This window comes from Oncorhynchus tshawytscha, linkage group LG10, assembly GCF_018296145.1.
Source record: "Oncorhynchus tshawytscha isolate Ot180627B linkage group LG10, Otsh_v2.0, whole genome shotgun sequence".
Taxonomy (NCBI): Eukaryota; Metazoa; Chordata; class Actinopteri; order Salmoniformes; family Salmonidae; genus Oncorhynchus; species Oncorhynchus tshawytscha.
The window spans coordinates 54,553,986-54,575,527 of record NC_056438.1 but is presented as its reverse complement, the minus strand read 5'-3'; the positions used below and the strand labels follow the sequence as shown (position 1 = coordinate 54,575,527).

Here is a 21,542-nt window from a genome sequence, read left to right as displayed (position 1 = left end):
CAACACTGCCCCTTTAAGACATAAGCTTTTTACTGGCTTTTCAAAGACTGCTTGAAATGTAGCCTACACGTTTTGTGCTCTTGTGGGCAGCAGTAACTCCCCATTGCTGACCTATACGTATCTATAACTGGGCTAATAACTCGCTAACTAGCAAAGAATATCAACAAATGTTCACGAGCGCATTCAAGAACCCTCGAGAGCTACCCGCCAATAGAATGCTACTCTGTTGCGCTCTGGCTCTGCCTACAACAAAATCTCAGACTCAATCTTGCAAAGTTAGATTTGTTTTGGTTTGTTGCATTGAAAAGGTGCTGATATAATGTTGATTTGATCACAAACTTTGATCTATATAGTGCAAACTAATGGAGTGAATTCAATGAAGTTCAATCTCTTGCTCCTCTCTGCGCGGCCCGGCATTTCTTCAGCGCGGCAGTCCTGGAGGAGGTGCGGAAGCTGCGCCTGCTTCTGAGCGCAGCTTAGATGGAACATTGCCAATGACCATACTATAATTAGAATAACACACATCATGTTGAAAGGGCCTTGAACGTCTTTTCTTTAAACGGTTAGATTTTTCCAAACCAAGTTTCCCTAAAAAAATGGCTAAGATTTGCCTCTTCTCGGACAGTCTCCCAGACAAGTTACGGTATACAGCTTTATGTTATTACAATAATGCCTCCAGACTACTTTCTCCTAAATTGTCTCACTGTCTTCAATAACTCGTAAACACACCATTGATTGTCTGGAATCTCTTACTTCCCTTCAGACACTGGAGGGTGTCCTGTAATTCAGAATAAACAGCTTTAACTGCTTTCAGTTCATCTTTGTTATTAACCACTGCTACTGCCTACTTATTTGTCTTCTAAAGAATGAATGATTACCAGCAACTGAAAGTGACAACAGATCACAATCTAATTGCAATGACCTGTCCATCACTATCTATCCAAGCAATGTTGCTTGTACATTACCCTTGCAAATGAATACATATGAGATATTTCTTGGTGATGTTTTACTCCCATAGAAAAGGGTCATTTACACTGAACAAAATATAAATGCAATATGCAACAATTTCAAAGATTTGACTGAGTTACAGTTCATATAAGGACATCAGGACACTTGAAATACTTTAGGCCCTAATCTTTGGATTTCACATGACTGGGATTACAGATATTCATCTGTTGGTCACAGATACCTTAAAAAAAAGGTAGGGGCGTAGAACCAGTCCGTTTCTGGTGTGACCACCATTTGCCTCATACAGCGCGACACATCTCCTTCGCATAGAGTTGATCAGGCTGTTGATTGTGGAATGTTGTCCCACTCCTCTTCAATGGCTGTGCGAAGTTACTGGATATTGGAGGGAACTGGAACACGGTATCTCTGTGCATTCAAATTGCCATCAATAAAATGTAATTGTGTTTGTTGTCCATAGCTTATGCCTGCCCATACCATAACCATCATGGGGCACTCTCTTTACAATGTTAACATCAACGAACCGCTCGCCCACATGACGCCATACATGCGTCTACGTGAAGAGCTCACTTCTCCAGCGTGCCAGTGGCCCTCTAAGGTGAGCATTTGCCCACAGAAGTTGGTTTCGGTTACGAAACCAAACTGTAGTCAGGTCAAGATCCTGGTGAGGATAACGAGCATGCAGATCTTCGGTTGTGCAAACCCACAGTTTCATCAGCTGTCCAGTTGGCTGGTATCCGACGATCCTGCAAGTGAAGAAGCAGATGTGGAGGATCTGGAATGGTGTGGTCTGCGCTTGTGAGGCTGGTTGGAAATACTGCCAAATTCTCAAAAATGATGTTGGAGGCGGCTTATGATCGAGGAATGAGCATTCAATTTTCAGGCAGCAGCTCTGATGGACATTCCTGCAATCTGCATGCCAATTGCACACCCCCTCAAAACTTGAGACTTGTGTGGCGTTGTGTGACAAAACTGCACATTTGAGTGGCCTTTTGTTGTCCCCATTACAAGGTACACCTGTGTAATCAGCTTCATGATATGCCACACCTGTCAACTGGATGGATTATCATGGCAAAGTAGAAATACTCACTAACAGGGATGTAAACAAATTTGTGCGTATGGAACATTTCTGTGATCTTTTTTTATCCTCAACATAAAGAGGACAGGATTTTTGAGCATATGTCTTTCCCTTGTGTACGTCACCAAACAAAATGACCCTCGTCACTAAAGTGAGTTAGATTTCTTGATCTGACATGTGGCGATTATGTAAGGCCACTGTTATAATATTATAATGTGGCTATTTTATTATGCATTTTGTGCATTTTCAAAAAGCATGTGTTACTTTGCTACACTTTTGTCAGTGATTTTTATCCTTTGACTAATGTCCCCTCTCCTACCATGTGGCTATTACATAAGGGTATGTTTTTGTGTTATGTATTTTCAATGATCATGTATAAACGCATGAAGCATTTTGATATTGTTGCATTTTGAACATTCAAATGAATGGTTTGCCAGTTGGAACGCATACAGTCCTTTGCTAAACAACACCTTCAGCCAGTGACTTCCAGTCCTCTCCACTACCTGTAGTGTTGTGCTCTGATGGAAAGCCCAGGTTGTTTTGTCCAAGGTGTTTGTGAGCACAGCAGCACATCCTCCCTCTGTCATCCTCTGCTGCTGCTGCTTTAGAGAGTCAAGTCTCCTTGTAGGGGCATCCCTATGGAAACTGGCCCAAGGGGCCAATGGATTGGCCAGCCCAGGTCCCTGTTTACCATCTGTGAATCAAAGGAAATCTGCAGCAAGGAAGAGCGAAGGGCATTGGAGCTGCTGGTCCTTCTTCACGTTTCAGCATTTCATGGGGGTAGAATGAAGAGTTGCGATTGTATGGTAGAGGCAGTAGAACCAAGGACAGCGAACTAGAACCGAGAAGAGAAGAGAACCGTCCCAAAGGGAATGTTTTGAGCAACAGGGAGAGATGCTCTGGGGATATTCCTTCAAGTGCCTGTTTAGATGTTTTTCGTAGGTATTACTGCTTCCTGAAATATCCTAGTGAGTGGTTAGATGCTGGAATAGTACGGAAAAATCTTGAATTCCTTACAGAAAGACAATAGCTGGTTGTGTTGTGTTTTGGGATCACATGTAGGCGACAGCATCGATTCTCTACTGGTGGGTCGGGAGGTTTTGAGTGGTTCGCAGGTGTCCCAAAAAAATCAGAATCTCCAATCTGAACTTGAATGACTTAAATCTGGTAGGAAGTGTGGAGACATTATAATGAACCTACATTTTTTTATAATGATCTCTGAACAACTTTAATCACATTATTTTCAATATACTGCTATTGGCAGTGCTATTTTAGTTGATTTTGTGGTCTCAAACCAGTGAGTTTATTAACATTCTTCATCAAGAATATGGGCAACATTTTATTATTGACAATGAAAGAGGTGGGAATTTTGTTCCCTTGTCATATAATTGTAACCTTATTTACTATCAATTTAGCATTAAAAATAGTTTTCCCGATTGTATTTTGGCGATTATTTTTCATGGTGCAAATATTTGGTCGTGACTGAAACAACCTGGTTCAATTTGGTTACCGAGGCAAAACCAGTTGAGAACCACTGGGCTACAGTATATTACTTTTTCATTATCCTCCAACTTTCTGTGTTGTGTTAGTGGCCATTTCCTTTCTGTGGTATACCTAGTGAATAATACAACTAGTCAGTGGAGGAGCCCACGGTCTTTTGACTCATTTTAGGATTTAGAGCCTTGGAGCAGGTTACTCTGCCATGATTTGAATGCTCTGAATGAAGAAGTTATGTTGTAAACTGTAACCAACTGCCATGATTTTATCTTTCAGATCCCGAGGGCTTCCTAAGTTAAAGGAGTCGTGTTCTCACGAGTCCCTGCTCAGCCCGGGCAGTGCAGTAGAAGCCCTGGATCTGGGAATGGAGGAAGATGTCTATGTCAAACCTCTCCACAGTAGCATATTGGGACAGGAGTTCTGCTTTGAGGTAAGTCTAAACAGTAGTTAGTCCTGTTCGACTGCTTTGAAGATGTACTTTGATAAAACTTTAAGCTTTTAGCAAGTATTTTAGCAAGTAATAGAAGATCACAATCCTGATGATGCATAGTGAAAAGAGCACACTGACAAATTGCAAATGTTTATATTACTTGGATCATTTAGCTTACTGGTTTAACAAGGCGATATTTTTACATTTCGTTACAGAACAATTTTACTGTATGCTCTTTGTCTTTTGATAAAATCACAGGTGATATAATGCATAGAAGACCTTGTTTGTTATGCTCCTCATGCTTCTGTCTTCTCCAGGTGACCTACTCAGGAGGAAGTAAGTGTTTCAGCTGCTCCTCAGCCTCAGAGAGAGACAAATGGATGGAGAACCTGAGGAGGACGGTCCTGCCAAACAAGGTGAGACCAGAGACATAGGTTTGCATCCCAAATCGCACCATATTCCCTTCAAAAGTAGTGCACTATGTAGGAAATAGGGTGCCAATTGGGGCATGGACATATTGATGCCCTTTACATTGTCCTAATGCTAGTTAATGCTACAATGTCCTCCTTAACTTCGCTTCTTGTTCTTTTCAACTTCATCTTCTTAACATTGTCAGTTTAGTGTCACTGTTCCCCCCCATTGGGGCGGCAGGTAGCCTAGTGGTTAGAGTGTTGGACCAAAAAGCGAAAGGTTGCTGGATCGAATCCCTGAGCTGACAAGGTAAAAAATCTGTCATTCTGCACCTGAACAATGCAGTTAACCCACTGCTCCCCGGTAGGCCATCATTGTAAAATAAGAATTTGTTCTTAACTGACTTGCCTAGTTAAATAAAGGTTAAAGAAAAAGACAAATGTTTTGATTCCGTACTCATTTGATGTCTTCCCAGGATAACTGCAGACGAACTGAGAATGTCCTCCGGCTATGGATCATCGAAGCCAAGGACCTGCCTCCCAAGAAGAAGTACTTCTGTGAACTGTGCCTGGATGATATACTATACGCCCGCACCACCAGCAAAACCCGGGCCGACTGCCTGTTCTGGGGGGAACACTTTGAGTTCTACAGCCTGCCTTCTGTCCGTAGCATCACCGTGCACATCTACAAGGACGTGGACAAGAAGAAGAAGAAGGACAAGAACAACTACGTGGGCCTGGTCAACATCCCCATCGGGGGGGTGACAGGGAGGCAGTTTGTGGAGAAGTGGTACCCAGTCAGCACCCCCACCACCAACAAGGGTAAAGGAGGAGGGCCATCGATCCGAATCAAGTCCCGCTTCCAGACCATCTCCATCCTGCCCATGGAGCAGTATAAGGAGTTTGCAGAGTTCATCACTAACAACTACACCATGCTGTGTTCTGTTCTGGAGCCGGTGATCAGTGTGAAGAACAAGGAGGAGATGGCCTGTGCCCTGGTTCACATCCTACAGAGCACCGGACGGGCCAAGGTAATACATACACTTTAGCAACTCCCTCTCTGCTCTGTACGACTACTTCATCTTTTTCATAACATTGTCTGTCACTGTGCCTCCCTCCCTACACTGACCATAACTTCCATCTATTTGCCCACATTAGTACATTAAGTACCGTGCTGCAGTATTTCTCAGTAAATCAAAGTTCCCTCTCCTCCTCCCCAGGACTTCCTGACAGATCTAGTGATGTCTGAGGTGGACCGCTGTGCAGACCACGACGTCTTGATCTTCAGAGAGAACACTCTGGCCACCAAGGCCATAGAGGAGTACCTCAAACTGGTGGGACAGAAGTACCTGCATGATGCACTAGGTGAGAGGGCAGGGTTTATTATAGAAGACATCGGACATGATGATATAAATGTTCTTATGTTCCACTTTAAATTCAGTGGAAGCTCTTGATGTATGGCATTTTATTGATTGCTGAATTGGCAGGTTTTCAAACTATTCCATGGGTTTTTGGCAATGTCGTGTTACTGTTCTTCAACTCAGTCTGTGTTTTCTCCTGGGTACTGTAGGAGAGTTCATCAAAGCGTTGTATGAGTCAGATGAGAACTGTGAGGTGGACCCGGGGAAGTGCTCCAGTAGTGAACTCCCTGAGCACCAGAGCAACCTGAAGATGTGCTGCGAGCTGGCCTTCTGTAAGATCATCAACTCCTACTGGTGAGATCAGCCCCTCAGCACTGTGAAGCCTAAAGCCACATAGCCTGCTTCTTAAGGTCAATGACACTGAGCCACATAGCCAGAGGGCCTTGACTTGCCTCCACTTAAGGCAAGCCCCAGCGCCTTGTAAATGGGTAGCTATGACATTATGTGAATAGAGAAGAATATCTGCAGCACTGCGGAACTTGAAACACAGATTTGGGGTACTTGTTTAGTCTTGTTGTTTTGAAAGAGATAGAGATGGATGGTACAGCATGTCTGGCTTGGCTTCAATTTAGTGATGATGTAAAGTGCATGCCACCTGGTGGTAATATGTGGTGGTGCATGTGCATTTTGTCTGATACACACCACGGTCGTCACACTCGGGAAATCAGCATCTTAACCAAGAGGACATTCCCTCTTAGGCCGAGTGTTACACTAGCAGGCAGGGCTACCGCATGAGCTTATGATTCCAAATAATCTCCACTACTCTGACTCTTCCCTCTGCCTCCCTAGTGTGTTCCCGCGGGAGCTAAAGGAGGTGTTTGCAGCTTGGAAGCAGCAGTGTCTGACCCGAGGGAACCAGGACATTAGCAAGCGTCTCATCAGCGCCTCCTTGTTCCTCCGCTTCCTCTGTCCCGCCATCATGTCCCCCTCGCTCTTCAGCCTCATGCAGGAGTACCCCGACGACCGCACTTCCCGTACCCTCACCCTCATCGCCAAGGTCATTCAGAACCTGGCCAACTTCGCCAAGTAGGTTTCGCCTGTTGCTGGTGGTATGGTAGACCGGCTATGTGTGCAAACGGCACCCTATAGTACATTACTTTTGACCAGGCCCTGGTTCTGTGTAGGGAGTAAGGTAGCATTTTGTTTATAATTTCACCTTTGCAAATTGACAAGACAATCAAAGCATGTCGCCATAAGTAGAAAGTGCATCATATGAACGCTTGTTATTGTCCGTGTCCAAGGTTTGGCAACAAAGAGGAGTACATGGCATTCATGAACGACTTCCTGGAGCACGAATGGGCAGGTATGATGCGTTTCCTCACGGAGATCTCCAACCCAGAGACCATCTCCAACACGCCAGGATTCGAAGGTTACATCGACCTTGGCCGAGAGCTGTCTGTCCTCCACTCGCTCCTGTGGGACGTGGTGTCCCAGTTGGACAAGGTAAGGAAGACCTTGGAGTGGGAAGCAATGATACCTCTCTTAACAGATGTTGTAAAAACATAATTTGCATCCCAAATGGCACCCTGTTCCCTTTATTGTGAACTACTTTTGAGCAGGGCCCATAAGGCATTACATAGGGAATGTAGTGCAATTTGGGATACATACATATCTTTTGTAAGCCCAAAGTTGAAATGGAAAGCATTGTACTTTAATGAGATGCTAAGGCTCCTAATTGTGGCCCTTAGTAGGGTTTTGTTGAGTTAAGAGGCTCTGCTGCAAATGATAACTTGCAGTGTGTAGTGCATTTGCGTCTGCCCAAAATGATTGTGTGTTATCCTGACAAAGATCTTTCTTTCCCTAATCTGTTTGACTACTACGTTTGCAGGCTTGGAGGGGATTTTTTTTACAGCTGCTATGAATCTAAATGCACAAATGTATGATTCTGAATAATGCTGAGTGTAATAATGTTTTTCTGGATGAAATGTGGGTAGATGGGTCTAATACGATCACTGTGACATAATCCTGTGCAATGGTCTAATAATATTAAGTGGCGTTAGGACAAGTCTGTCTAATCAGCTTACACCACATTGACTTACATCTCAAGCCTGCCGTGCCGTAGCTAAAGGGTTAGTTAATGACTTTATGAGAAGAGGGAAACTTAATTATTACTGTCCGGGATGTTTTTACCCCACATTTCTTTCACGAGGATGTTCCTTAGTGTCTGTCGAGTCTAGAAGTCTATGTTAAAGGTTTTGAAGCAGGGTAACATCACCCACTCGTTCACTGTTCCCACCACTCCCCCTAACCTTAATCCCGCAAGGCTCCTGCGCTGTACATCAGTTTATTTTAATGCATGTTTATTCTACTGTGTTTTTTACACCCCTCTGCACAAATGTTCCGTGAACCCTAGTTGTTTTACAACATCCATTTAAATCCTTCCTGCATCTTACCTCACAACCTTATGTATTAGTTTGCCCTTGATGCATGTTTGCTGTGTTTGGAATGTCTGTTATTTAGTGGCATGTGTTTACATTTTTTACCCCAAACTTATTCATTTCCTTATGTTTTTTCCTCTTATGTATCTACTTTCTTTCCTTTTGCCTCTACGCCCACCCCTTCCCTCTCCCCTTTTCCACTCCACCCGACACACACACTTGGTGTCTTCATGGTTACGCTGTCCCGCCAATACCAATGCATTATGGTGCCTCTCATTGCCAACCAACCAACAAATCCAACCCATCAATCCTCCGCCCTCCAAACCTTCTGCCATCCTCATTCCACAATGCTGGGTGACGTGGCCTGGTGCTGCTGCCTCTTGTCTTGGTAACATGCAACCCAGGGTGAAAATTCCTTCCTGCAGGCGACCGTAGCCAAGCTGGGCCCCCTGCCCCGCATCCTGGGGGACATAGCCCGCTCTCTGTCTAGCCCCACACCCATCCAGCAGCAGCTCCGACGCTTCCAGGACTACAGCTCCTCACACAACATCAGCGGCAGCGTCTCCTCAGGCCTGCAGAGGATATTCGAAGACCCGGCCGACAGGTAGTGCTTCAAATTGGTCACAACTGCAGCAATGGTATTGCCAATCACCACCCAGCCATGCATTGTCTAATTCTGTGGTGTAGTTATTTTCAAAGGCTGTTTCATCTGGTGATTTTGTGTCAGTTATCCTGGAGGTTGAAAGCTGTTGGTGTGCTCATGCATTTTATATAGATGGGTTGTTTCATGGTGTATTGACTTGGGAGATGACTCGCTGCTAGGATCTTTCTAAATAAAGCTGCAGCTAGAGACTTCCTATTTTTAGCGGCTGTAGAGGTAATGAGGGAATCCGAGATGGAGGGTTTTCCGGCTTTAAAGTGAATCAGCGTAAACATTGTTGCGAAAGGAACATTTGAGTTAAACTTGAAAAGACGGTAGCTTACATTTCATGTAGTGAGTCCCAAATAGAACCCTATTTCCTAGTAATTTATAGTGCACTAATTTTTACCAGACCCCTATGGGCCCTGTTCAAAAGTAGTGCGCTACATATGGAATAGGATGCCATTTGGGATGTACCCATGTTCTTGGTCTGGTCCTAGCTTTGGTTTCGGGACTCTCTGTTAATGTGTTGTGTGTTTACTGTCCACGTCTTGCAGTGAGGTTGACAGAATCAAGTCCCCAGTCCAAGAGCATGTTACGAACGGCCTTCACCGGGGGAAGCACCCTCTCCTGGGCCAGCAGCCGTCCGGCCATAGCATGAGCTTCTCAGACAAGGAGGAGAGAGAGAACCTCCTGCCCAACGGACGCAGCATCTCCCTGGTGGACCTTCAGGACACTCACATGGTCCAGAGTGGCAAGGGACCCCTCCCCCTCCACGATGCTCCCCCCAAGCTGAGCAGGGTGGGCTCCCAGCTCTCTATCGGACACCCCCACCAGGCTACCACCTCACAGTCACACCAAGCCCTCCACCAGAAGCCCTCATTACAGGACAACCTCCCCCAGAGTGCACCACAGGTGCGTCGGCCCCTGCACCCTTCCCTCAGCCAGCAGAGGAGCCTCCAGCCCCTGTCTTTCCAGAACCCTGTCTATCACCTTAGCAACCAGACACAACAACAACACACAGCAGTACCCTCCACAACACACTCGGTCCACTCCCACTCAGTGCACTCCCTGCAGCCGGACTCCAGCTCTGAGAACCTGAGCACTGATAGCTCCCGCAGCCACAGCAACTCGGAGGTTGAGTTTGGAGGCGGGAGCCAGGGGGGGAAAGGGGGCAGGGTCCCGTCCAATAGCAGTCTGGAGGAGTTCAGCCGGCGGAGCACGCAGAGCGAAGACTGCTCCACGCCGCGCCGCCACAACCTGCCAGACCACCATAGAGGAGCCCACGCTGTAGCAGTGCCCAGGCAAAGCAGCACGGCCCACATCGTGAGGGTGGAGCAGCAGAGCCGCAGTGGGGGGAGTGGTGGGGCCCGGACGCCCCGCTCCCTGCCCCGCTCCCTGCCCCACAGCGCCTCTCTGCGCAGCAGCAGCTCCATCAACACAGAGCCCATGCCTATCCCCATCCAGGCCCAGCCAGGCACAGGAGGCCGCACACACCAACAGTCCACCTGCTCCATGGAGAGCCCTGTGCCCCCCGTCAGGAGCGTTGCCAAGCAGCAGACGCCACCGCAGGTACTGGTCTGGCATACAGAACTACACTTAGATTCACACACATTCCGCTCCGACACCCCTATATAATATCTGTTATTATCAAGAAATAAAGTGTGGCCAAAGGCACTCAGGGTAGATTTGATTGACATACATGTATCTGTGGTGGTGCAGGTGGCGTCGCCGGTAGAGCCAGTCACCATGTCACCGGTAGAGAGGACAGCGGCGTGGGTACTGAATAACGGCCAGTTCGAGGACGAGGCGGCCCCAGCAGATCAGAGCAGGGAGGACAGCAGGCACGCCAAGAAGGTAAAGACATAGCCAGAGTTACAGTCAATGAAGGTTTGATGGCCAAAATATTTCCAAGTTAAATGACTGACTTCTTCCTAATCATCCAAGTTAACACATCAGCCTGCTAAGCCAGTGTAGGCAGACAGAGATAGTCTTAGTCATGACTAACACGATTATCCCCTCCCACTCACTTTCTCACTCTTTCCCTCTCTCCCTTTCCCTCTGTCTGTCTGCCTCGCTTTCTCTTTCCCTCTATCTCTGTTTTTCTCGCCTCTCTCCCGCCAGTATGAACAGGAGATCTCCAAGCTGAAGGAGCGCCTGCGGGTGTCTAGTCGGTGTCTGGAGGAGTACGAGAGACGTCTGCTGGCTCAGGAGCAGCAGATGCAGAAACTGCTGATGGAGTACAAGGCCCGACTGGAGGACAGCGAGGAGAGGCTGCGCAGGCAGCAGGAGGAGAAGGACAACCAGATGAAGAGCATCATCTGCAGGTAGGCATTACTAGGCACCCTCTGGATGATTTTGCTTAAAACAAGCCCATACACCAGTCGGAATTCCTTTGAATTAATGAATGAATGGAAGCAAAATCACAGATTGACTGCTTAATGGCGTGCCTATAGTGTCTTGTATAGTTGCCCCAAATGGCACCATATTCCCTATATACAGTGCATTTGGAAAGTATTCAGACCCCTTGACCTTTTCCACATTTTGTTACAGCCTTATTCTGTAAAATTGATAAAATGATTTTCTTCCTCATCAATCTGCACACAATACCCCATAATGACAAAGCAAAAACAGGTTTTTAGAAATACCTTATTTACATAGATAGGTATTCAGACCCTTTGCTATGAGACTCGAAATTGAGCTCAGGTGCATCCTGTTTCCATTGATCATCCTTGAGATGTTACTACAACTTGATTGGAGTCCACTTGTGGTAAATTCAATTGATTGGACATGATTTGGAAAGGCACACACCTGTCTATATAAGGTCCCACAGTTGACAGTGCATGTCAGAGCAAAAACCAAGCCATGAGGTTGAAGGAATTGTCCGTAGAGCTCCGAGACATGATAGTGTCGAGGCACAGATCTGGGGAAGGGTACCAAAATATCTCTGCAGCATTGAAAGTCCCCAAGAACACAGTGGCCGCCATCATTCTTAAAAGGTTTGGCACCAACAAGACTCTTCCGAGAGCTGGCCACCCGGCCAAACTGCACAATCGGGGGAGAAGGGCCTTGGTTATTGATATATTTGCAAATGTTTCTAAAAATCTGGTTTTGCTCTGCCATTATGGGTTATTGTGTGTAGATTGAGGAGGGGGAAAAACAACCTAATCCATTTTAGAATAAGGCTGTAACGTAACAAAATGTGGAAAAGGGGAAGGGGACTGAATACTTTCCAAATGCACTGTATAGTGCACTACTTTTGATCAGGGTCTACCATTTGAGGTGCAGCCTATGACCTCCCCGTTTGGTTTGTATGCGTCTGAGATGGCAATGCTCTGTCACTCACAGGTTAATTGCTGTAGAGGAGGAGCTGAAGAGAGACCATGCAGAGATGCAGGCTGTCATAGATGCCAAGCAGAAGATCATTGATGCACAGGTATAGTAACAGAAAACGCTACACATATTTTGTCTGTACTCTGTGTAGGGCTTGAATAAATCCAATACTCAAACCATCCCCTTATGAATGAATCTTCTACTCTCCATGGAAACCGATTCATTCAGTCTTACATTTGGGGTTGCTTACCATTGTTTTATATCCTTGACAGCTTTTCAGAGCCATCTGGAAATGCCATAGATAGTCTCAATAGAGGCACATTTTTGGGCTTTTAGCAGGGCCTGTTTATCAGCTCGTTGCCTCTGAACACTCTTTGAGAAGTCATACTTTACGTCAACAGATCTTCAATACCAAGCAGGGAAAGGGGAGAAGAAACTGGGATTAATGTTAACTATTATTGCACCATCAAAATACATATTTTAAATGCTTTGACTTTTTAAAAATGTCTACTTTCTTTACAATGTTATCTTTTGGTCAGGGGAGATATAATTGACACTAAATGTAAAAGTATAGACTTGACATGCAGTTAATTCTCTAATCCCATCCAAACAACACTTTTTAAGCTTTGGAAGGGGATGGAGTTCTTGTACTCTGTATTGGAGCAGAGAACCTGTTGACGTGCTCACTATCACTATGTTCCACTGAATTCCAGGTCAATAAAGCAACAGAGGTAATCCAAGCAGGCAAGTAAACCAGTCAGTCCTCAGGTTTTGGAAAATGCCGGCAAGCCTTGTATGAGCGCAACCCCACTTGACACCCATTCCTACCCTCCCTGACAAAAAAGTCCTTATTTGTGTGCAGACTAGAGGTTGTTTGGCTGTTGTTTGGCATTGCTTTTGGATTTCCCCATCAGTCACATTATAAATATAAAACATAATCTAATACATTTTCATTACTTTTGCAGTTTGAGTACGCCCCTGCTGCTACACTTAATGTTTCTCCAAGTCCGATGTCAATATCATCTCAGACACAAAGTGGCGCTCATAGCTAATAATCAACAATATTATAGTATGGGAATGTCTGTCACGAGATGGCATTAGGTCTGTAAATATTAAGCAGCTACATTGATGTGTTCACCATTTCTGTTTCTCCAGGAATGTGTGTTGTGAGTTGCGCTCTTAGCAGATGATAGCTTTGGCTGCTTTTCACCCTGCCTTCCTAATTGAGCTACTGTCACTCCCAAAAACCCATTTCCCTTCCCCCCCCCCTCTCACTCAGTTCTGCAGGAACAGTGCCATGACCTGGCTAGATGAGGTTGCCCATGGCTGGTGACACAACTTTATTTTGTTGCTGATTTCAAGGAGAGCAAACTGAATCCGTTTTCCTCCATCTAGGATGGCATCACAGTGGTGGTCATTGGGGGGAACAATCGAATACATAGTGTAGAGGATACTTCAGTCCAGGGGTTAGGCATAGAATTGGGATTTCAGTAAAACAATGAAATGATAGTTGAATACAACTAATGTGTTTACACAATATAAATGTACAATTGTTTTCAGTTGAAAGCCATGCCACTGTTGACATGTAGGCTCTGTGAATGGTATACGAATGGATAGATACAGGACTAGTCAAAAGTTTGGACACCTACTCATTCAAGGATTTTATTTATTTTTACTATTTTCTACATTGTAGAATAATAGTGAAGACATGAAAACTATGAAATAACACACATGGAATCATGAAGTAACCATAAAATTGTTACACAAATCGAAATATATTTTAGGTTGTTCAAAGTAGCCACCCTTTGCATTGATGACAGTTTTGCACACTGTTAGCATTCTCTCAACCAGATTCATGAGGAATGCTTTTCCAACAGTCTTGAAGGAGTTCCCACATACAGTGGCAAGAAAAAGTAAAGGATTTCTGCATAAATTGGTCATCAAATTTGATCTGATCTTCATCTAAGTCACAACAATAGACAAACATAGTGTGCTTAACCTAATAACACAAATTATTGTATTTTTCTTGTCTATATTGAATACATCATTTAAACATTCACAGTGTAGGTTGGAAAATATGTGAACCCCTAGGCTAATGACTTCTCCAAAAGATAATTGGAGTCAGGAGTCAGCTAACCAGGAGTACAATCATTGAGACGAGATTGGAGATGTTGGTTAGAGCTGCCCTGCCCTATAAAAAACACTCACAAAATTTGTGTTTGCTATTCACAAGAAGCATTGCCTAATCCCATGCCTCGAACAAAATAGATCTCAGAAGATCCAAGATAAAGAATTGTTGACTTGCATAAAGCTGGAAAGGGTTACAAAAGTATCTCTAAAAGCCTTGATGTTCATCAGTCCACAGTAAGACAAATTGTCTATGAATGGAGAAAGTTCAGCACTGTTGCTACTCTCCCTAGGAGTGGCCGTTCTGCAAAGATGACTGCAAGAGCACAGCGCAGAATGTTCAATGAGGTTAAGACAAATCCTAGAGTGTCAGCTAAAGACTTACAGAAATCTCTGGAACATGCTAACATCTCTGTTGACGAGTCTACGATACGTAAAACACTAAACAAGAATGGTGTTCATGGGAGGACACCACGGAAGAAACCACTGCTGTCCAAAAAAAACATTACTGCACGTCTGAAGTTTGCAAAAGTGCACCTGGATGTTCCACAGCGCTACTGGCAAAATATTCTGTGGACCGATGAAACTACAGTTGAGTTGTTTGGAAGGAACACACAATATGTGTGGAGAAAAAAAGGCACAGCACACCAACATCTAAACCTCATCCCAAATGTAAAGTATGGTGGAAGGAGCATCATGGTTTGGGGCTGCTTTGCTGCCTCAGGGTCTGGACAGCTTGCCATCATCAACGGAAAAATGCCTTCTGGAGTGGCCCAATCAGAGTCCTGACTTCAACCCGATTGAGATGCTGTGGCATGACCTCGAGCAGTTTACACCAGACATACCATAATATTGCTAAACTGAAACAGTTGTGTAAAGAGGAATAGTCCAAAATTCCTCCTGACCGTTGTTCAGGTCTGATCTGCAACTACAGAAAACATTTGGTTGAGGTTATTGCTGCCAAAGGAGGGTCAACCAGTTTTTAAATCCAAGGGTTTACATACTTTTTCCACCCTGCACTGAAAATGTTTATACAGTGTGTTCAATAAAGACATGAAACTGTTTTGTGTGTTATTAGTTTAGGCAGACTGTGTTTGTCTACTGTTGGACCTAGATGAAGATCAGATCAAATTTTATTACCAATTTATGCAGAAGTCCAGCTATTTCCAAAGGGTTCACATACTTTGTTGTGAACCCGCTGTATGCTGAGCACTGGTTGGCTGCTTTTCCTTCACTCTGCAGTCCAACTCATTCCAATATATCTCAATTGGGTTGAGGTCGAGTGATTGTGGAGGCCAGGTCATCTGATGCAGCACTCCATCACTCTCGTTCTTGGTAAAGTAGCCCTTACACAGCCTGGAGGCGTGTTGGATCATTGTCCTGTTGAAAAACAAATGATAATCCCACTAAGTGCAAACCAGATGGGATGGCATATAGCTGCAGAATGCTGTGGTAGCCATGCTGGTTAAGTGTGCCTTGAATTCTAAGTAAATCACTGACAGTGTCACCAGAAAAGCAGCACCCCCCACACCATCACACCTCCTCCTCCATGCTTCACGGTGGGAACCACACATGCAGAGTAGAGGTCGACCGATTCTGATTTTTCATTGCCGATACCGATTATGGGAGGGCCAAAAAAGATACCGATTAATCGGCCAATTTTGTTTATTTGTAATAGTGACAATTACAACAATACTGAATGAACACTTATTTTAACTTAATATAATACATCAATAAAATCAATTTAGCCTCAAATAAATAAGTTCCTTGCTCAGAACATGAGAACATATGAAAGCTGGTGGTTCCTTTTAACATGAGTCTTCAATATTCCCAGGTAAGAAGTTTTAGGTTGTAGTTATTATAGGGTTTATAGGACTATTTCCCTCTATACCATTTGTATTTCATTAACCTTTGACTATTGGATGGTCTTATAGGCACTTTAGTATTGCCAGTGTAACAGTATAGCTTCCGTCTCTCTCCTCGCTCCTCCCTGGGCTCGAACCAGGAACACAACGACAACAGCCACCATCGAAGCAGCATTACCCATGCAGAGCAAGGGGAACAACTACTAGAAAGCTCAGAGCGAGTGACGTTTGAAACGCTATTAGCGCCCGCTAACTAGCTAGCCATTTCACTTCGGTTACACCAGCCTCATCTTGGGAGTTGATAGGCTTGAAGTCATAAACAGCGCAATGCTTGATGCACAACGAAGAGCTGCTGGCAAAACGACCGAACGTGCTGTTTGAATGAATGTTTACGCGCCTGCTTCTGCCTACCACCACTCAGTCAGATACTTGTATGCTCAGTCAGATTATATGCAACGCAGGTCACGCTAGATAATATCTAGTAATATCATCAACCATGTGTAGCTAACTAGTGATTATGATTGATTGATTGTTTTTTATAAGATAAGTTTAACTAGCTAGCAACTTACCTTGGCTTACTGCATTCGCTTAACAGGCTCCTTGTGGAGTGCAACGAGAGAGAGGGAGGTCCTTATTGCGTTGGACTAGTTAACTGTAAGGTTGCAAGATTGAATCCCCCGAGCTGACAAGGTGAAAATCTGTCATTCTGCCCCTGAACACGGCAGTTACCCCACCGTTCCTAGGCCGTCATTGAAAATAAGAATGTGTTCTTAACTGACTTGCCTAGTTAAATAAAGGTGTAAAAAAAATGGCAAAATCGGTGTCCAAAAATATCATTCCGATCAATCTGTCGACCTCTAATGCAGAGATCCTCCGTTCACCCACTCTGCATCTCACAAAGACACGGCGGTTGGAACCAAAAATGTCTGATTTGGACTCATCAGACCAAAGGACAGATTTCCACCGGTCTAATGTCCATTGCTCGTGTTTCTTGACCCAAGCAAGTCTCTTCTTCTTATTGGTGTCTTTTCAGCTATTTGACCATTAAGGCCTGATTCACGCATTCTCCTCTGAACAGTTGATGTTGAGATGCCTGTTACTTGAACTCTGTAGCATTTATTTGGGTTGCAATTTCTGAGGCTGACAACTAATGCTCTGCAGCAGAGGTAACTCTGGGTATTCCTTTCCTGTGGCGGTCCTCATGAGAGCCAGTTTCATCATAACACTTGATGGTTTTTGTGACTGCACTTGAAGAAGCTTTCAAAGTTCTTGAAATTTTCCGGATTGACATGAGTAATGATGGACTGTCATTTCTCTTTGCTTATTTGAGCTGTTCTTGCCATTATATGGACTTGGTCTTGTACCATATAGGGCTATCTTCTGTATACCAACCCTACCCTGTCACAACACAAATGATTGTTAGGGAAAGAAATTCCATAAATACATTTTTAACAAGGCACACCTGTTAATTGAAACGCATTCCAGGTGACTACCTCAAATCAAATGTTATTAGTCACAAGCGCCAAATACAACAACCTTACAGTGAAATACGAGCCCCTAACCAACAGTGCAGTTTCAAAACAATATGGATAAGAATAAGAGAGAAAAGTACAAGTAATTAAAGAGCAGCAGTAAAAAAATAACAATATATACATGGGGCTGCTGGTACAGAGTCAATGTGCAGGGGCACCGGTTAGTTGAGGTAGTATGTACATGTAGGTAGCGTTATTAAAGTGACTATGCATAGCTGACAAAAAGTCTGGATATCCATTTGACTAGAGGTTCAGGAGTCTTATGGCTCGGGGTAGAAGCTGTTATTAAGAAGCCTCTTGGACCTAGACTTGGCGCGCCGGTACCACTTGCCGTGCGGAAGCCGAGAGAACAGGCAATGACTAGGGTGGCTGGAGTCTTTGGCAATTTTTAGGGCCTTCCTCTGACATCGCCTGGTATAGAGGTCATGGATGGCAGGAAGCTTGGTCCCAAGCTGATGTGATGTACTGGGCCGTACGCACTACCCTCTGCAGTGCCTTTCGGTCGGAGGCCGAGCAGTTGCCATACCAGGCAGTGATGCAACCAGTCAGGATGCTCTCGATGGTGCAGCAATAGAACCTTTTGAGGATTTGAGGACCCATGCCAAATCTTTGTTTCCTGAGGGGGGAATAGGTTTTGTTGTGCCCACTTCAATACTGTATTGTGTGCTTGGACGATGTTAGCTTGTTGGTGATGTGGACACCAAGGAACTTGAAGCTCTCAACCTGCTCCACTGTAGCCACGTCGATGAGAATGGGGGCGTGCTCGGTCCTCTTTTTCCTGTAGTCCACAATCATTTCCTTTGTCTTGCTCACGTTGAGGGAGAGGTTGTTGTCCTGTCACCACACTGCCAGGTCTCTGACCTCCTCCCTATAGGCTGTCTCATTGTTGTCGGTGATCAGGCCTACCACTGTTGTGTCATCGGCAAATTGAATGATGGTGTTGGAGTCGTGCCTGGCCGTGCAGTCATGAGTGAACAGGGAGTACAGGAGAGGGCTGGCACGCACATAGGTGTTCCTTTTGTCCAGGTGGGAAAGGGCAGTGTGGAGTGCAATAGAGATTGCATCATCTGTGGATCTGTTTGGGTGGTATGCAAATTGGAGTGGGTCTAGGGTTTCTAGGATGATGGTGTTGATGTGAGCCATGACCTTTCAAAGCACTGGCTACAGACATGAGTGCTACGTCTCGGTAGTCATTTAGGCAGGTTACCTTAGTGTTCTTGGGCACAGTCACTGTGGTGCTGCTTAAAACATGTTGGTATTACAGACTCGGACAAGAAGAGGTTGAAAATGTCAGTGAAGACACTTGCCAGTTGATCAGAGCATGCTCACAGTACACGTCCTGGTGACCTGTCTAAAGGTCTTACTCACATTGGCTGCGGAGAGCGTGATCACACAATCTTCCTGTACATCTGGTGCTTTCATGCATGTTTCAGTGTTATTTGCCTCGAAACGAGCATAGAAGTAGTTCAGCTCGTCTGGCAGGCTCGTGTCACTGGGCAGCTCTCGGCTGTGCTTTCCTTTGTAGTCTGTAATGGTTTGCAAGCCCTGCCATATCCGACGGGCGTCGGAGCCGGTGTTGTACGACTCTATCTTAGTCCTGTATTGATGCTTTGCCTGTTTGATGGTTCGTCGGAGGGCATAGCGGGATTTCTTATAAGCTTCCGGGTTAGAGTCCCACTCCTTGAAAGCAGCAGCTCCAGCCTTTAGCTCAGTGCCGATGCTGCCTGCAATCCATGGCTTCTGGTTGGGGTATGTACGTATGGTCACTGTGGAGACGACATCATCGATGTACTTATTGATGAAGCCAATGACAGATGTGGTGTACTCCTCAATGCCATTGGAGGAATCCCGGAACATATTCAAGTCTGTGCAAGCAAAACAGTCCTGTAACTTAGCATCTGCTTCATCTGACCACATTTTTAGTGATCTACTCACTGGTGCTTCCTCCTTTAATGTTTGCTTGTAAGCAGGAATCAGAAGGATGGAATTATGGTCAGATTTGCCAAATGGAGGGGAGGGAGAGCTTTGTATGCGTCTCTGTGTGTGGAGTAAAGGTGGTCCAGAGTTCTTTTCCCTCTGGTTGCACATTTAACATAATGATAGAAAGCTGGTTGAGAGAATGTCAAGAGTGTGCAAAGCTGTCATCAAGGCCAAAAGTGGCTACTTTTAAGAATCTCATAAAATATTTGTATTTGTTTAACCCTACACTTTTTTGATTACTATTTGATTCCATATGTGTTCATAGTTTGTTTTCACTATTATTCTACAATGTAGGAAATAGTTTTAAAAAATAATGAAAAACCCTGGAATGAGTAGGTGTGTCCAATCTTTTGAATGGTACTGTTTATAAAAAAAAATATGTTTTCGTTTTAAAAACAAACATGATGCAATGCTTGGATATGAGTTTGTTTTATCTATAATTTTGGCTGATAAACAAAAACTATTTCAGTGAGGTATATTTCAGACTTTGCTTGTGATATTTGAATTTCACCATCTACATAGTAGTAATCATCCTTTAGCTTATCCTGCTAATTCATTCTCCAATGTAAAATGAATGTTTTCCTCTCATTCTCACTCCCTCCCTCTTTCCCTTCTCTCTTCAGGAGAAGAGGATAAGCTCCCTGGATGCAGCCAACTCTCGGCTGATGAGTGCCCTGACGCAGGTGAAGGAGCGCTATAGCATGCAGAACCTGCGCAACGGCCTCTCGCCAACCAACCCCACAAAACTGTCGATCACTGAGAACGGAGAGTTCAAAAACAGCAGCTGCTGATTTAGTCAGATAATGTGAGATGGTGTTATGGTCACACTCTCTCCATGCACACAGACCAATTACCTGTGGCTCTACAAGGAATGTCTAGATATGAATGTAAATAGCTTGTATCTTGCATTGGTTGTGTACAGCGATGATACTGAAAGACGTGTCTTTTGAAGACGTGAACAGGGGGATCAACTGTTGTCATGAAATAGCGAATTGTTGTTTTATAAATGACATTCCCATATGCAGACAAATGCAGTTTTAAATAGATTTGAAGTATTCTCTAATTAAGAGATGATATATTGAGTAGATGTACATATCAAAGGGGTTTGTTGAAATAAATAAGCACATAGTGAGCAGTTATAGCTCTAAAAACATAGTCATGATAGGAATGGAAGGGCAAAATAAACCAAAAAAACGTTTTATGCACTGTTTTTCTAACCCTACTTTTTAAAAATCTTTTTAACTTCTGTTTTTGTCGTCTTAAACTAGGGGTTGCATTGGTTTTGATTGTCTGATTTAGAGTATATTGGGACTGCTGCTTGCCCATCGTTAGCTGAAACCATAGGCCTTTGAGTTCAGGTTCTTACGGCCTACTGGATCTTCAAAACAAAGTGTCTGCTCACTCCCACCTTGCCACAGAATAGCAAATGTTATTTATTTCTGTACCTTCTACTGGCACGCCTTTAAGATCCCATGAGAAGATGTTCAACATGACAGCCCTCCTGACTTTGTACAATTTTCTATTTCATGTCAATAACTACTGTTTAAGAGTCTGTTTTCTGTTCTCACCCATCCAACCTTCCCCTAGGCACACACTTTTTTGTTGCACAAAAATCTATGAACTGGTGAATGTCAATGATAGCTTATCTGTCAGTTGTTGAACGTTGTTGAGAATAAAAACTGCCTGTAAACATTGTGGATGTTTTGCATTCGTGACTTTAATATGGTTTGTAATTCAACTACTGCTGAAGCACATGCATATTTGCAGTGCTCGACTTGGGCAGTGCTTGTGCTACTGCACCTAAAATATTCCTTGCACCCAAAATGATTACCAGCACCTATTTCAGTCCAAGTCAAACACTGCATATTTGTGGAGTCATTACATA

At 44.4% G+C, this 21,542-nt stretch overlaps 1 protein-coding gene across 8 annotated transcripts in view; it reads left to right on the top strand.

Moving 5' to 3' along the window:
• LOC112260451 (ras GTPase-activating protein nGAP) overlaps window positions 1–21,354 on the top strand; it is a 90,611-nt gene extending 69,257 nt beyond the window's left edge. For 6 of the 8 annotated variants that reach the window (XM_024435569.2, XM_024435566.2, XM_024435565.2 and 3 more), the window contains 13 exons: window positions 3,818–3,971; window positions 4,289–4,387; window positions 4,858–5,412; window positions 5,602–5,746; window positions 5,952–6,096; window positions 6,592–6,828; window positions 7,044–7,245; window positions 8,585–8,784; window positions 9,378–10,392; window positions 10,543–10,677; window positions 10,945–11,147; window positions 12,169–12,256; window positions 20,281–21,354. In XM_024435569.2, coding sequence (XP_024291337.1) covers window positions 3,818–3,971; window positions 4,289–4,387; window positions 4,858–5,412; window positions 5,602–5,746; window positions 5,952–6,096; window positions 6,592–6,828; window positions 7,044–7,245; window positions 8,585–8,784; window positions 9,378–10,392; window positions 10,543–10,677; window positions 10,945–11,147; window positions 12,169–12,256; window positions 20,281–20,448 — 3,346 coding nt within the window. In that variant the 3' untranslated portion in view covers window positions 20,449–21,354. Of the gene's footprint in view, window positions 1–3,817; window positions 3,972–4,288; window positions 4,388–4,857; window positions 5,413–5,601; window positions 5,747–5,951; window positions 6,097–6,591; window positions 6,829–7,043; window positions 7,246–8,584; window positions 8,785–9,377; window positions 10,393–10,542; window positions 10,678–10,944; window positions 11,148–12,168; window positions 12,257–12,866; window positions 12,898–20,280 lie in introns of all 8 variants that reach the window. The other 2 variants (XM_024435568.2, XM_024435567.2) reach the window with 2 other exon arrangements.
• The last annotated feature ends 188 nt before the right edge of the window (window positions 21,355–21,542 follow it).